This window comes from Myotis lucifugus, unplaced genomic scaffold, assembly GCF_000147115.1.
Source record: "Myotis lucifugus unplaced genomic scaffold, Myoluc2.0 scaffold_2341, whole genome shotgun sequence".
NCBI lineage: Eukaryota > Metazoa > Chordata > Mammalia > Chiroptera > Vespertilionidae > Myotis > Myotis lucifugus.
In genome coordinates, this window is record NW_005873389.1 from 1 (window position 1) to 16,400 (window position 16,400).

Sequence of the window (16,400 nt, forward strand, 5' to 3'; positions counted from 1 at the left end):
ACTCCTCGCGGTCCTCTTACAGCACCAGGTCTACCTGGCGGCTCCTCCATCTCCACAGCCGTCCCATGGTTGGTGGGAGGACTCGGCAGGGAAGGCACACACAGCACCACCGGGTAGGAACCAGGGGAGGTTAGCTACCCTTCCTCAAAGGTCATCTGCAGTCACCTTCAGTCTCTACTCACACATCCAGGGCCGGGAGCTCACTACCTCTCAAGCCTAGGCTCGCTCTGAGAGTGAGGAGTCGTTCATAACCAAACCCCGTGACCTGCACCATCTGCGTGATCTCCCCCACCCCAGAGAAACCCTCCCCCGCACCTTAGGTCTGTTCTCTACCCACGTTAGCATCTCCCACCTGCAGACTCGGAAGGGACAGAGGGCTCTCACCAGGGATGAGCCGTGCCACCAGGACACCGACTCCCACGGCTGCCCTCACCTCTACTTTCAGTTCAAGGACCCAGAGAGGGTGAGCTGCTTGCCCGAGGTCACACAGCGAGCGGGGGTGGAACCAGGACGAGCATCTGGGTCTCCTACCTCGAAACCAAGGCCCCTCCCGCACTGGGGGCTCTGCGGGGGCGGGGCTCGGGCTCGAGGCACCTGCCGTCCCCACGCCTGCACGGCTGGGCACGGGCGGCTGCGGACAAACGCGCCAGGCCCACCGGCCCGATCACGGCAGTGCAGGCTCATTGTGGCCAATGGCACAGCGTGAGCGGAGTTCACACCGTCACCTATTGTTTCTCGGCGGCTTGATCGTTACAGGCACGTAGGGACTGGAGGCCTCTTAGAATTAGATCGGAAACATACAAACACCGGATAAATTCTGAGCCAGGCCTTTGGATGAGGTCCCAGCCAGCCAATGCTCTGGGAGGCAGGGACGTGCGTAAGCACGGGGGGCTGGGGACTCACAGGACCACAGAAAGGTGGGTGTCTGGGCAAGGCCCTGCGGTGTAACCCCTCAGGGTGGGCGGTGAGCACACAGTGAGGCCAGGCAGAGGCAGGAAGAGCCCAATGGCACCCAGGCCTCCATGGCTCCCGGGTCCCCACGTCCTCAGCACCGGGCAGAGAGGGCTCCAGCCTGAACCAGCGGGCTGCCCCCTGCAGTGCTGCCCCCTGCCGGGCAGGCTGGGAAGCGGACGGGGCAAAGCTCTGGGCACCAAGGGCAGAGCCCAAAGGCCCTCTGCTCCGCCCCAGGGCAGCAGGACACTGGGCCCTCACCTTTGCCAGGAGAGATCCTACCTGGACGGGAAAGCATGCCCCACCCCCTGGGTATGAAGAAAGGGGACACATACCTTCCAGCAGGGCTCCTCATTGGCTGGCACAGGGAGGAAGGGCGAGAACATGTTAGTGGGCATCTGGGGAGCACCAATCAGGACTGGAGTCCATGAGGCCCGGAGTGGCCAGGTTCTCACCCAGGGCATGATGGGAGTGTTACAGGCCCCAGTGACAGGTGGTTCTCACCCAGGGCATGATGGGAGCATTACAGGCCCCAGTGACAGCTGGTTCTCACCCAGGGCATGATGGGAGAATCACAGAATCACAGGCCCCAGTGTGGCCAGGTTCTCACCCAGGGCATGATGGGAGTAAGGGTTTCTGCCTGGTCACGGCAAGGACCCGCCACGGACCAGGCTCGTCGTGGGCCGAGTTCTGGAGGAGCAGGGCAGCCGGGAGCGCAGGGGGAGGGAAGCATCGCTCCGGTGGGAATACGGGACTCGCTCTGAACTCCTCTGTTGCCCGTAACCCACTCATTGCAGTGAGTGATGCCAAGCACACGTCTTAATGACCAAGCCGGGCGGCAGACGCCACCAGCAGGGGAGGCCCTGCTTCATGTGCACACTCCACAGCGAACAAAGCGCTGCCATGCTCACCCCTGTGCCACTGTCCCCGCAGCCCATTTGACACACCAGTAAACCAAGGCCCAGGAGGTGGCGATGTGTCAAAGGTCAGAGTCCCAAGAGGAGCAGGTCGCTTCCTGCCCGAGGACCTGTTCTCTAACTGGGACTGAAGGGCACCCTCCCGGTGGGTGTTGTGACCATGGATGTGTTCGTGGAGGCTGGCTCCTTGGCCCCGAGGTCCTGCAGTGGGCAGGGCTGGCAGAGGGGGGCGGGGCCCATGCATCCTGGGGTGAAGGCCCGGGCCAGGTCCCAGCCTGCCAGTGCCCTGAGGTGCGGAAGGATCCCGAGGCCCAGGGGGAGGTCTGGTCCAGGCCACAGCGAGTCATCGAGGCAGGGCCGGGCCGAGGACTCCAGGTTCCCACGTGCTGCCCAGGCAGCTCATGAGGGTGTGTGAGGCACCCGGCCAGCTGCCTGGTGGGGAGGGGAGGCTCTCTCCAGGGCTGTGTGGTGGCAGGTGGCACCTGGGCAGGGCCACAGGGCAGAGGCCAGATGCAGGTGCTGGGGGGGGGGGAGTGAGGGCCCCTCCTGGCACTGGGTCCTCACCCCGACCCAGGTCAGCTCTGTGGTGGGCGGGTCCTGCCGCAGTGGCCGTGGGCACCACGGGGCCTGGCCCTGCTCACCTCGTGCCGTGAGGAACAGGGGGCTGTTCAGGTAGCTGGACGCCAGCCGCTTCCTCTGCAGGGACAGAAAACAAGACAAAACCACCGTCGGGGAGCCCTCCTCAGGCTGCAACCCCTGCCCGGGCTCACCAACAGCCCCACCCAGGCTCTGGGCCCCGCTGGACACCCGGGAGGCAGACACGGGGACAGGCCCGGGGACGCAGGACCGGGCAGAGGGGGTGGGCGGGGGCCTGTCCCTCACCAGGGCGGAGTGGTCCCCGCTCCCTGTGGGGACGTCCGTCACACTAGGAAGGACATGTGAGGACCCACACAGGGCAAATCAGTAACAGAGCGGATTGTGGTGCCCCATCTGCCTGTCTGTGTCTTCTCTCTTGGCTGCTCTGGGGTCCGGGGGGAAACAAGGGGTGCTACGAGTTAGCTCCCAACCCCCCAACCCCCACTTCCGCCTGTGGCCCAGGAGCCCTGGCGCCAGACAAGGGCCTCTGCATCCTGGTGGCCTCTGACGCCGCCGCCTCAGACGGAAGCTCCCAGAGGGGCTCTCCCACCCCAGGCCACGGCGTCTCAGCCTTGGTGGTTGGAGGGGCTCTGGCTGTGATTGCACAGAAGGATTGTTCTAGAGTCTTGTTTGGCTTAAACCCGTCTCTCGGGCTGAGGTCCGGCCTTGGGAGGAGCCCATGGAGGGGCTGCCCTTGACCCTACATATGAGTCCTGGGCTCAAGGGCACCGGCTTCACATTGGTCCCTGACGTGCTCACAGGTCGCCTCTGGCCCGGCCACAGGCTTTGGAGACCAGGGTCTGGCTTTGCAGGTCAGAGAGAGAGGGTTTCATCCACGAACAGCAAGAGACGGGCCTCATCAAACAGAGAACCCGCCACCCTGGTGACACACCTACAAACGGGCCACGGCGCTCGGGGACCCCGCCTCAGGGACAGGGCTGCCTCCCTCCCCGCCGAGCTCCATGCACGGGACGTGCACCTGGGACAACTGACCCGGCCTGCCCGCCCCCCGGGGAGGCGCAGGGCACTTTCCCGACCCCTCCAGGCCCCCGGAGCCCTGCCGGCCTCGGGACACGCCTCTGCCTCAGCTTTGGACTCTGCGGCCTTAGAAACACTGCTTCCAGCGAAGGGGTCACTCCCAGGTGCCCCGCTGCCTGTGCCCTGCGACCTGCACCCAGGGAGCGTGTGTGACAGCTCAGCCGACACCTCTGTCTCCTGCCTCCGTCTCTCAATGGACCCTGGGCTGCGGGGTGAAGCAGGATGATTGACCGGGAGGGCGGGTGAGGGGGGCCAGCCGGAGCCTCCCTCCCTGCGGAAGGCGGTCTCACCTCGGTCTCCAGGAGGCCGCTGTAGGTGGGGTTGGCGGTGCTTCTCCGCTTCCGCTCCTGGCGTTTGCTCTGGATTTCTGCAAGGCAGACGCCGCGTTACCATCCTTCCCGCCCAGGAGCCATCACGGCCCCGCCCGTCACACAGCCTGTCTGCACAGCACCGATGCCCGTGCCGGGAGCAGGCCAGGGTCTCCAGGCATTGCTCCCCACCCCAGGCAGGACACGCCCACTGGGCTCAGGCTGGGGGCGATGGTTGGCAGGGAGGTGGTAGGCATCCGGGATCCAGGCACCCACTGGGCTCAGGGCCCCGGTGGGCCATCACCCAGCCTGGGGCTGTCTCTCTTAGGACCCTGCACACCGGGTGCCTCTGGGCAGATGCTGGCCTGGCTGAGGCAAAGGGCTCCCGGGGCCAGTCCTATAGCTTAGGTGGCCTCGCCCCCCGAAGCCCCAGGCACAGAGCCTTCCAAGAGGCCTGGGCTGGCCGCCGTGGCTGGCACTGGGGCGGGCCTCCCAGAAGCTGGTTCACCCTCGGGTGCTGCCCTCTGACCAGGGGGACTGAGACCCACTGCTCCGGGCTGATTCCAGCAGACCACCCGCCCCCCCTGTCATGAGGGCCAGTCCCAGCCGTCCTGCTGCGGACCTTACCTTCCAGGTGCTCCGTGGTAACCAGGCCCAGCGCCACCATGAAGGCGATTTTCTGAGGGGAGGAAACAGAAGTGTTACCTTGCTTCATCATTCGTGCATTCATTCATTCATCCAATCATTCATTCATTCATCCATTCATCCATTCATTCATTCATTCACTCATCCATCCATTCATTCATCATTCACTCATTCTACAGGCATTGCTCAGGGCCGTATGCGCTGGCTCCTCACTGTGTCTCCTTAGCTTTAACCTAACGGACTTTCTCTGTCCCGGGACCCCACCCCAGACCCACGTGACATTTAGTCCTCACGCCTCCTCAGCTGCTCTGGGCTGTGAGCTTCTCAGCAGCCCTCGTTTCTATGGCCTTGATCAGGGTCCTCAAACTGCGGCCCGCGGGCCACATGCGGCCCGCCGAAAACATTTGTTTTTTTACTTCAAAATAAGATATGTGCAGTGTGCATAGGAATTTGTTCATAGTTTTTTTTTAAACTATAGTCCGGCCCTCCAACAGTCTGAGGGACAGTGAACTGGCCCCCTGTTTAAAAAGTTTGAGGACCCCTGGCCTTGATGGTTGTGAGGGCAGGGACTCTGCAGGCGGCCCCTCCACTGGGATTTGCCTGATGAGGTTCTCAGGGTTACAGCGGGGTCGTGGGTTGGGGAAGAAGACACAGAGGAAATGCCTTCTCATTACATCCTGTCGGGGACGTGCTGTCCACTGGGCAGTGATGCTGACTGGGCACCTGGCTGAAGTGCGCCTGCAGGGTTCCCACCGGGACCTTCCCTTCACCCCGTCCCCCCTCTTTTTTTTTTTTTTTTGGCTAACCCTCACGTGACTGAGGATATTTTTCCATTGATTTTTAGAGAGAGTGGAAAGGAGGAGGAAAGACACAGAGAGAGAAATATCGATGTGAGAGAGACACATCGATTGGTTGCCTCAGGCATGCACCCCGACCACCCCAACTAGGCCGGGATCGAGCCTGCAACCGAGGTATGTGCCCTTAACGGGAATGGAACCCTGAGACCCTTCAATCTGCGGTCTAACACTATCCACTGAGCCAACCTGCGAAGGCCGCCCCGGCCTCTGTGGGAGGCCACCGTGCACAGCCCACGCCCCCGGAGTTGGGCATTCCTGGGGCTTTGGGCGCCATGTAGACTTTTAAAAATTTATATGTGGTGGAATTTATGAATATTTTCCTTTGCGGTGTTTGGATTTTTGAATCTTGGCTAGAGATTGAGGTTATAGAGCAAGTCGACTGTGTTTTATTTCAGTACCTATAGTTCACATTTTACATTTAGGTTTCGGATCCACCTGGAACTTATCTGAAAATAAGGGAATCAATGGGCATATTTACTGGGATGATGTCAAAATTATAAATGAACTTAGGGCACAACGATAACTTTATATAATACTAACATTTCCTACCCAAACCACAGTGCGCCTCTATTCTTTTTGTCTTCGGGGGTTTTAAACTTTCAAGTGGGTGTTGGATATTTTATTATGATTATTCCTAGGCATTTAATCTTCTTGTTGCTATTGTAAAAGGGATTGTCCATAAAGTTTTGTACATTAATATTACACCCGCCGCCACGCCGAATTCTCTTAGTGCAGTGGTTCTCAATCTTCCTAATGCCGCGACCCTTTAATACAGTTCCTCATGTTGTGGTGACCCCCAACCATAAAATTATTTTCGTTGCTACTTCATAACTGTAATTTTGCTACTGTTATGAATCGTCATGTAAATATCTGATATGCAGGATGTGTTTTCATTGTTACAAATTGAACATAATTAAAGCATAGTGATTAATCACAGAAACAATACGTAATTATATATGTGTTTTCCGATGGTCTTAGGCGACCCCTGTGAAAGGGTCATTCGACCCCCAAAGGAGTCTCGACCCACAGGTTGAGAACCACTGTCTTAGTGTCTGTGGGAGTTTTTCATCCATTCTCTTGGGTTTTCTACATCATTTCAAACAGTGACTGTTCATCTCTCTAATTTTTACTTCTCTGCTGTTAAAAAGACTTCTCAACTTGCCAGCTGTCAATGATATTCTCTGATTCACTTTAAGTCCCAACTACGACAGACAAGACCATCTCACCGTTGATTCCACCTCCCACCTTCTCTCCCTCCTCCTCTCAACTGTACTCAGCTGAGCCTTGGCCCATCGCTGGAGCCGGCAGCATTTAAACCACCGACATCCTTATCCCGTTTCGGCTTTCCTCTGCAGTTAATTAAAGGTGCCGCCTCAGTGTTGGTGCCAAAGTGGCCCCAGCTGCTTGGGATCAACTGAGGTTGAGTCTGTAGTAGTTTCTCCTGAAGGGCTCATGGGAGCCCATCTCCCGAGTTCTTGGCAGATTTAAAACGTTTTTGCAGCCCTGGCAGGGTAGCTCAGCTGGTAAGAGCATCGTCCTATACACCAAGGTTGCAGGTTCAATTCCCGGTCAGAGCACACACAGGAATCAACTAATGAATGCATAAATAAGTGGAACGACAAAAATCAATGTTTCTCCCTCTCTCTCTCCCCCTTCCTCCCTTTCTAAAACCAATAAATAAAAATTTAAAAACCCACAAACATTTTTGTAGCCCGGCCTATGTGGCTCAGTGGTTGAACGTCGACCTATGAACCAGGAGGTCATGGTTCGATTCCTGGTCAGGGCATATGCCCAAGTTGTGGGCTCACTCCCTCTCTCATCATTGATGCTTCTACCTTTCTCTCCCTCCTCTCCCTTCCTCTCTGAAATCAATAAAAATATATATTTTTAAAAAGTTTTTGTAGCCTCTCGCTTGAAGGCCAGCCCGGCTGGGCGGACAGTCCTGGGCTCTGTCGCTCGGCTGTGCTGAAGTTCAGTGCTGCGTGGACAGGTCCGGAGCCAGCCTGGCCGTCTCCCTCTGAAGTCACTGGATCAGGACCCTTTCCCTTCCATTAAAGGCCAGTGCCTTTCCTGGGCCGTGTCTCCACACGGACTGACCATTTCCCCTTGTGCCCAGCGTGGTCATTCCATGGGCAAACCAAATGATTTCATAAACGTTTTTGGATTGTACTTCAAAATCACCGAAGCACCCCACACCAAGAACAGTGGGTCCCCACACCCCAATCCCGTAAGAGGTGCGCCCGGGTTAATGCAAGACTAATGACATGACGAAGGGGCCACAGAGCTGCTGCAGTGGGAACTGGGTCCAGGCTGCAGGGCAGTGCCCCCTGGTTTCCATATCACTTCTGAGCCCTGTGGCTGACTGGACAGTGGCAGGGCCTCTGGGAACCCCCAGGACCGGCACCGCTTCACTGGCCGGATCTGGGAAGTCTGGGCTGGGCGATACCAGGCCCTCGGGGCCCAGGCTCCTGCTTCCACACTCAGCCTCCCCTGCCTCCCACAGGAGATAACTTCCGTGCTCACCTGAGGACAGGTAACAGGCAGCTCGCAGGAGCCACCTGCCTACGTGTAATATTCTAATTCACATCACCGCGGGGGACTGTTGGGGTTTGACTGTATTTATCCCGCTCCACCGTCCTGGTGTCCTTCCCATTCTCCAATTATCTACCTGTTGTTGTACCTTCTTTGCTTGTCTTCTGTAGGTACCACTTTCTAATGTTCAAAAACTCATTCTTCCTGTTTCATTTGTATAATTTCCTCCCTTCTGCCCGCGTTGTCCCTCGCTGTGTCTCCTGCCACGTCTATGGTATCCTCTGCTCATCCAGTTATGCATTTATTTCTGTGATAGTTTTTATTATTTTTCCTAAATAATTCCAGCTCAGGTTTCATTGTCTCCAGTCCTTTGGCCATTTAGCCTCCTTTCCCCTCAGTCCTCGGGTTGCAGCTTTGCAGTTTCCTTCTTGGCGGTGATGAGTTTGTCTTTTCAGTTTGTCATCCTTTCTTTTCACTTCCTTTCCTGTCTTCTTGGGGGAAAAGGTCCCACATTCACCTCCTTTTCCTCTGCTGACTTAGAAGTGATAGGTGGCATTTTATTCCTTTTAGCAGTTAGTGTAGATGTTTGAAGTATATGTTCTTAGCTATACATTTCCCTAATGAAGTCTAAAGTTAATATTTCTCCTTTTTTTGGAAGGTTAATATTTCTATCTTTCTCAACACGCTAACCTTAGCATGTTCTAACTTCCTCTAAAACATCACTGACCAACTTCTTATTGCCGCCTAGAATTTTCCTTTTACCTGTTTTGAAAAACAAAACTGGGGCCCTGGCCAGTTTGACTCCGTGAATAGAGAATCAACCTGTGGACTGAAGGGTCCTGGGTTCGATTCCAGTCAAAGGCATATGCCCAGGTTGCGGGCTTGATTCCCAATGGGGGCGTGCAGGAAGCAGCCAATCAATGATTCTCTCTCATCATTGATGTTTCTCTCTCTCCCTCTCCCTTCCTTTCTGAAGTCAATATTTTTTAAAAAGTGGGTATTTGCAGTCTGTGCTTAAATGTATTACCTGCCACGAAACGACCGTGGTGCTCGTGGTGGCTCTCACACCCACGTGCTGGCTTCCGGTCTTCTCACTACACACAGTTCTCTTCACTGGTGGTTGTGGGTGACAGGCCTCTTAGTCTTTCTATGTCTAACGATGTCTGTTTTGCCCGGCCCTTGAAGAATGGGTTCAGCCGCTGTGAAACCGAGTTGGCAGTTACTTCCTCTCAGCAGTCTGCGGGCGTTCCTCTGCCGGCTCCTGGCAGCCCCCGGCGTGCCCGCCATTCCTTGGTGGCGGCCTGTGGCGCTGCCCTCGTCGTTTTCACGATCTCTCCGTTCTATTCTTGGACACAGATGTCTAGCTTCTAGATTTACTCTTATTCATCCGGCCTGAGAGACGGAGATGACTTTTGATCTAAGAACTCACACGAATGCTCCTCAATCCTAGAAAATGTTTAGCTTCGCTCTTCAATTATTGCTTCTTCCCTCCCCCAGCCCTTCTCCCGTGCGACGGAAGCTCTGGTTTCCTGCCCTCCTGGCTCTATCCTGCTTCTACATGCACCCACAGTGAGTGTGCACCCACAGTGAGTGTGTTTTTTAACTTTGCGTCTGTGCTGCACCTGCAGGGACAATTCCCAAGCAGCACTATCTCCATCCTGCCTGCTTCTTTTTGTTTTTCCTTGTTGTTGTTTTTCCTTTTTTCTCTTTGTGTCTGGTTCTTTTTATTTCCACTAATCACCATGTTTTCATTACCAGGTTTTCAAATAATGTTCGTATTCGCCTGATCTTGTTCCAAGTGTTGATTTATTGTCATTCCCAGCATTAGGGCTCTTCCTGTGTTTTAGAATTCCGTCTACAGACTTGTTTGGGGCACAAGTCCTTTTTTTCTGTTAATTTTATTTTTCACTTTTTCTCCCTCCTGCTTAACCTTCCCTTCCCAGTTTGTAATTACCTGGCCCACCCCCCACCCCCGGTGCAGCTGTGACCCCAGGCTCAGACTGGCTCCCATACAAGCAGAGTAGCCTGGTTCTATCCCTCTCTCGCCCGAAGAACTTTGGGGACTCACTGTCCCACGTGAGCTGCCCCCCTCCTGGTCCCCTCTGAGCCCGGAGCCCAGGCGTCCTGCTCCAGCTGGAGTCTGGACACAGCCACGCCTTTGTCCCCACCTAGGTTTTATCTGTTGTTGCTGTGGGTCTGTGGATGGGGACACCCAAGAGTAATCCTGATGGCATGTACGTGGATGAATTCCAAGAAGGGGGTGACTTCCTTATTTCTGAGAGGTCCTCTAGCTGCAGAGTGAACGGACAGGGAGGAGCCCATCTAGGGCCAGGGAGACCCAGCCGGGGAGACGGGCAGACTGGGGCCTTGGCAGCAGGGCTGGTGTGGAGGGGCAGCATCTGAGCGCACAGGCGTGGCCCAGAGGCGGCCGGGCTGGGGATGCGGTCAGGGCCTCCCGGGGCTGGCCCTGCTCTGGCTGGCTCTGTGCAGGGCACACGGTGGTCTGAGGGTGGCCAGCTCGGTCAGATGACGCCTGAGGCCAGGACAACGGGTGGCCTCGTGCACTTAACCGGGGCTGCGCGTGCACAGGTTCGAAGGCGCCACAGCTGCTCCGAGCCCTCTTTAAAAAGAAACCTTGACAGGATTTTTATGCCGAGACCCGCTGTAATTGCAAGTTCTATTGAAGCCATTACATGTATTTATGATAATTATGTAGTTAGATGTAATTATACTAATTGTATAAATGCGCAATAATCGACTAAGATAACTTTGAGAGAACAAAGAATCCACCCAGAAAGCCCTCCCGAAGGTTAAGAGTGTGCAAGACCCACGGGGGACAGAGGGGTGCTCGTGGGAGCCTGGCTCCGAGCCAGACCCAGAGCTCAGGGTGCAGCAGGTGCTGGGAGTGCTCACCCGTTGCCATGGAACCAAAATGACTGTCTCTCAAGATAAAATTGGGCCTGGGGCCACCGAGGAGCCTTGGCTCCAGGTCGGCCCGGATGAATCCCCGCAGGCTTTGTGGACATGCAGGCCACGATCACGTCCCTCTCCTGCTCAAAGCTATGCCATGGCTCCCTCGTACCCAGGAATGCAGTTCCACCGCGGCAGCCGGTGTCAGGGCTCCAGGGTGCGGCTCTGGTCCACTGAGCCCGGCTGCGGAACCGTCCGTGCAGGGGGCACACACCGGCTGACTCCCGCCGGCATGCGGAGCCCCTCCCACCTCCATGCGGTTGTCCAGGCAGCACCTTCTCCCTGACTCGCCCTCCCTCTTGCCTCCCGCCCCTCCGTTGAGACCCTGCCTGTTCCTCCGGGCCCTGCTGGTCACGCCCCTCGTGCGCCCAGCCCTCGGGTCCTCCCAGGTGGAAGCCGGCCCTCTCCCTGCACCTCAGAGTCTGAACGGGTCACTCTGCTGTGACGCCTGCATCTGTTAACCCACGTCCCGAGGCCGTGCCTGTCTGCCGGCAGGTGAGTGTCCCTGGGGCCAGGACACGTCCGCCCTTGACCGGCCCCCACCGCCAGCACAGAGCCTGGCGTGAGTCACGCTCCCGAATAACTGATCGCACTGAGATGACTTCTCACAATAAAGACATGGGTAACAATAATCCTAAGGAGCTGTGGGAGCCCCAGGGCCTCTCCTCCCCGCTGGGCTGGGTGGTCAGGGGAGGCTGCCTGGCGGAGACAGTGTCTGAAGGCAACGTGCGATAAATGGGAGTTCGGCGGGGACAGAAAGGGGCCAGCGGGCAGGCACGTGGGAAAGGCCCAGGACGCGAGCAGCAGCACAAGGGCCCTCCCCTGCTGTGACCCAGAGCCGCTGCTTTTCCCACCTCCACCGGTGCAGGTGGCATTAGGAGGGGCAGTGAGAGCCCATCCTCCTTCCTCCTTCCGCAGGGTTTGGGGGGGGGGGGGGTGCTATGTACAATTTCTGGAAAGTTCTATGGGCACCTTTAGGAGACATCAGCACCTCCCGCACCAGCCTTGGGCAGTGGTTGACTTCTCAGGCACTCGAGAGTCCTGTTCTGCTCGCCTTCAGGCACTCGTGATTGGAAACGGGCAGAGAGAAGAGCCGTGATTGGTCACAGGCATAGAGAAGAGCTGTGATTGGTCACAGCAGAGAGAGCCGTGATTGGTCACGGGCAGAGAGAAGAGCCGTGATTGGTCACAGCAGAGAGAAGAGACATAATTGGTCACAGCAGAGAGAAGGGCCGTGACTGGTCACAGCAGAGAGAAGAGCCGTTATTAGTCACAGCAGAGAGAGCTGTGATTGGTCACAGCATAGAGAAGAGCCGTGACTGGTCACAGCAGAGAGAGCTGTGATTGGTCACAGCAGAGAGAGCCGTGATTTGTCACGGGCAGACAGAAGAGCCGTGATTGGCCGCGGGCAGAGAGAAGAGCCGTGATTGGTCACAGCAGAGAGTAGAGCCGTGATTGGTCACAGCAGAGAGAAGAGCCGTGATTGGTCACAGCAGAGAGGAGAGCCATGATTGGCCACGGGCAGAGAGAAGAGCCGTGATTGGTCATGGGCAGACTGAAGAGCCGTGATTGGTCAGAGCAGAGAGAAGAGCCAGGGCTGCTTTAGAGCCAGTGCTTCCGCCCGAGGGCAGCAGGGTCCTAAGGACGGGAACACGGAGGGGCCAGGGCTGTAGGGCTCGGTGGTGGGAGCCCCGCAGTGTCCCAGGCACCGTGGACTCATGGCCAGGAGAGAAGCCGTACCTCCCACCTCACAGACGGGACGGAGGGGTTCGCCGTCACACCCGGGAGCCAGCAGCAGGGGTGCAGACTCAGGCAGCAGGATCCAGCCCCGGGCCGCCACTCAGCCTGCGCTCAGCGCCCCACTCGGAGCCCCCACTCGGAGCCCCCACTGCACAGGGCGGCGGGGGCTTGTCAGCTGCCTCCATGAGTCCCTCCCACCCCGACAGCAGTCCCCGGGCCACAGCGCCTACCTCGGGGTTCTCCTGGCTCGGGGGCCGGGCTTCCTTCCTCTTGGAGGCCTGCGCTCCCTGAGACGGCTCCTCCGTGGGCGGCCGCGACTCGGCCTTGCTCTCGGGTTGGGTCTGCACTTGAGGCTGAATGATGATGACCTGGAAGGTACGGCGCAGGGAGGGGGATGAAGGGGTGCTGGGGGGGGTTAGAAGGGGTGAGGGTGGGAGGGAGGGAAGCGGGAGGGGGAGCTGGGAGGTCCAGGGGGAGCCGGGGTGATGCAGGCCCTGGAGTGGCAGGATCACGGGGGGAGGCGGCTTGCACGGAGCTTGCAGGCTGTGGCAGAGCGTGTGCCTCCACAGCCCCTCCGCCGTGAGGATGGTCTGCAGGGGAACGGGCCTGGCTCAGGAACAGGGGCCTGGGTTCCATCCTGTGCTCCCGTGTCCCAGCTGTGGATTCGGGAGGTCACACTGCCTCTACCCTCAGCTTCTTCGGAATGCCGACCTCCGGCAGCGAGGGCAGAAGTTAGCTCCTTTATCCCCAACGCAGATGTAGGTAAACTGAGGCCGAGGGGGAGCAGGGGGGCTGGGACACTTCCCTGCTCTGTCCTGGCTGCAGGGCCTGGCCACCCACGCCCCTCCTGCCCCTTGGGCCCCAGGCCACCGTGTCTGAGGTGCTCCCACTTGGCCGAGGAGGGCGAGGGAGGGTGGGAATAATGCTGTTTTTCTCGATAAGGAGCCCTGCCGAGCCCAGGGGTGGGTGGGCTGTGGAGAAGGAGGGGGTGGGCTCCAGGCCTCACACAGAATCACCTGAGCAGCCCCACGTCGGGCGGGGCGGCCCCCACCAGGGCTCAGGGTGACCCCTGGGTCTGATGGAGGGTCAGAGGCTGGAAAGTCTGAAATTGACTTGTGCAGCCCAGCCCAGCCTCCCTGGGTGGCTCGCTCCCATCTGGGGCTCAGCTATTTCATTTCAGTCTTTGGACAGGAAATTGGGGAAAAATTGTTATATTTCTTGGGTCCCAGGGAAGGAATTCAGGGCCGAGCCAGGAGTAATTTGAACTGGCATTTTCCCCGAGAACGGGAGGACTATCCTATGAATTGTGAGGAGAAGATGGCTTCTCTTCCATTGGCTTAAGGCAGTGGTTGGCAAACTGCGGCTCGCGAGCCACATGCGGCTCTTTGGCCCCTTCAGTGTGGCTCTTCCACAAAATACCGATTTCTGCTCATGGGCCACGAAGTTCAATCGCACTGTACGTGCGCGCCCGCACGTGGTATTTTGTGGAAGAGCCACACTCAAGGGGCCAAAGAGCCGCATGTGGCTCACGAGCCTCGGTTTGCCGACCACGGGCTTAAGGGAAGGCTCTTTGTTCTTCATATCAGTTTAAAGTCCCAGAATTCTCTGGATGGAAAATAATGCCCCTTTTATATTCACGGGGAGAAAACACGAAGATCCCCCCGTAGAAAAAAAGGGCAAAGAATATCCTCAAATGACACACAGGAGTCAGCATTCTTGAAAAGTCTAGGAAGAACACCCAAGCTTAATAATAACCAAAGAACTCAACTTTCAACCGCGGGTGCCTGTTTGCACCGATTAAATGGAAAGTGTTGAAGCGACAGCACTGGGTGCTGGCGAGGCTGCAGTGAAGCTGGGGCAGCAGCTGCTCAGCTCGCCCTGGACCGGGCCGCCCCGGGTCCACAGCTCCTCACAGGGACCGCATCAGACCAGAGCCCGTTAGCAACTCCTTAGGCTTTTAGAGTCCCTGGGGACACGGTCCCGGGGTGCGAGGGCCCCGGAAATAGGCTGCATGCAGTGACATGGAAGGGGAGTGCCAACCTTCAGGCCGGGAAGTGGAAGCGACACTGGCTGCAAACGAGGGGAGCAGCCTGGCGGACCCCAAACTGGGAACAGGAAAAGAGGCCAAAGAAAGGAAATGACGCTCTGCGCAGCCCGAAGGCCTCAAAAGCAGTCGGAAGGAGCGTGGAGGGAACAGGGAGACGATCTTAGTTTGTTTTAAATCTGAGATTTTTCCATTCAGACACCTGGGTCCAAAAGAGCCCTTGGCTACCTAACTCCACCAGCAGAGCCGCCCTCAGTAGGGGGCTCCCTTGCTGTCATCCCTTCTGCCCACATCTTACGAGTCACTTACCCCAATGAATGAGTAATTAACGCACTGACCAATCATTCTTGTTTTGCTGGCGTTAATTCGCTCAGCCATATAGTCTTCCAATCACATACCCATTCATTTGTACCCTCATTCATTCATGCGTGGATCCACCCACCCGATCACTCATTTCCACCCCATTGATCCATTTGACCACTTGGCCATCCTGCCCTCCAGTCTCTGATTCTGCCCGGCCTCGTGGCCTCGTTCACTTGGCGCCTCTTGGGCAGGTGCCTGCTGTGTGTGCAGCACCCCTGAGCCTGCCCGTGGGCACAGCCTCACCTTGTTGTCGGTACTGATGAGGAGGGGCTGGACTTTGATGCTGTCGCTGACCACGGACACGGCGGCGCTGGGGGCGATGGCGGCGGCATTGCTGGGAGCCGTGGAGATGATGGCGTAGGCCACCCCGGCACTGCTCAGAGAAGACGTGATGGCGGCCGGCTCCGCGAGGGCCTGGGGCTGGCTGCCGGGTGCTGGCACATGGCTCACGGTGTTGTTGGCGGTGGGGAGGGCTGGGCTGGGGTTCTTGATACTGACCACGGTGGCCTTCTGGAATGTTGGGGGCTGTTTGGGTGGCCGGTCCCGGCCGGGGGTGACGGGGAGGCTGTCTGGAATCAGAGTCTTTGGCCTAACCTGGGGGGAGGGGAGACGGACAGACAGGTGGATGATCGACTCTTTTAACCATTCCCCCCCCCCCATTTAAAAACTTCCCTCCCTGCATGGCCCAGTACAGAAATGAGTCATTCAAGAAGCGATGCTGTGAGGCGGCTCGATGCCTCTGCCCTGTTCGAGACCAGCCTAGTCTAGTCCATTTTTTAAAATCCTGGTCATCGCCCACTAAGTTGATTTCCCAGTTCCTCGCTGGGAACACGGGTGCTGGCCCGAACGCCTCCGCAGGACAGGAGGAGACGGGCAAGGGAAGGGGTTCCACCGGCTCCGTGCCCACCAAAGCCTCAGTGCCGAGGGCTGGGGCAGAGACCACGGGACAGACGAACAGACCCCGGGGCCCACCGTGGGTGGCTTACCTGAGGTAGCAGTGCCACTCCTTGCCCGGCCAGCCTCTGCAAGGAGCTGACCTGAGGCCCCGTGACCGGCACGGCAGTGATGGATCCCAGAGCCTGGAAGACAGGGCGCCGCTGAGGCGGGCCAGGCCGAGACGCACGCCGGCACCCGGCGAGGACCCGCACCCGCCCTGCTGGCACCCGACCGCAGCCTTCCGGCCGCCAGGACTGAGCTGCAGGTAGTTTCTGTGGTTTATGGGCCCCCACCCCCCGTCTGTGGGACTCTGTTACAGCAGCGCGAGCGGACGAAGTCAGCCTCCCTCTGTCACCAGGAAGAGGGTCCTCAGCAGGGACCCCATCAGCCAGCACCTTGGCCTTGGCCTTCCGCCCCGAAGCCCCGTGAGGAGGAAATGCCACGTAAGCCCCCGTCTCTGGGT

At 57.9% G+C, this 16,400-nt stretch overlaps 1 protein-coding gene across 1 annotated transcript in view; it reads right to left on the reverse strand.

Annotated features, from left to right (window-relative positions):
• Positions 1-1,286: 1,286 nt before the first annotated feature.
• The window catches only part of LOC102426492 (PHD finger protein 21B-like), a gene marked incomplete at its 3' end in the record, with an annotated part of 17,073 nt that continues 1,959 nt past the window's right edge, over positions 1,287-16,400 (reverse strand). The window contains exons 2-8 of the mRNA XM_023749009.1: positions 15,988-16,080; positions 15,245-15,595; positions 12,825-12,962; positions 4,478-4,529; positions 3,833-3,909; positions 2,433-2,564; positions 1,287-1,349 (exon numbers count right to left, since the gene is read on the reverse strand). Coding sequence (XP_023604777.1) covers positions 1,287-1,349; positions 2,433-2,564; positions 3,833-3,909; positions 4,478-4,529; positions 12,825-12,962; positions 15,245-15,595; positions 15,988-16,080 — 906 coding nt within the window. The remainder of the gene's footprint in view (positions 1,350-2,432; positions 2,565-3,832; positions 3,910-4,477; positions 4,530-12,824; positions 12,963-15,244; positions 15,596-15,987; positions 16,081-16,400) is intronic.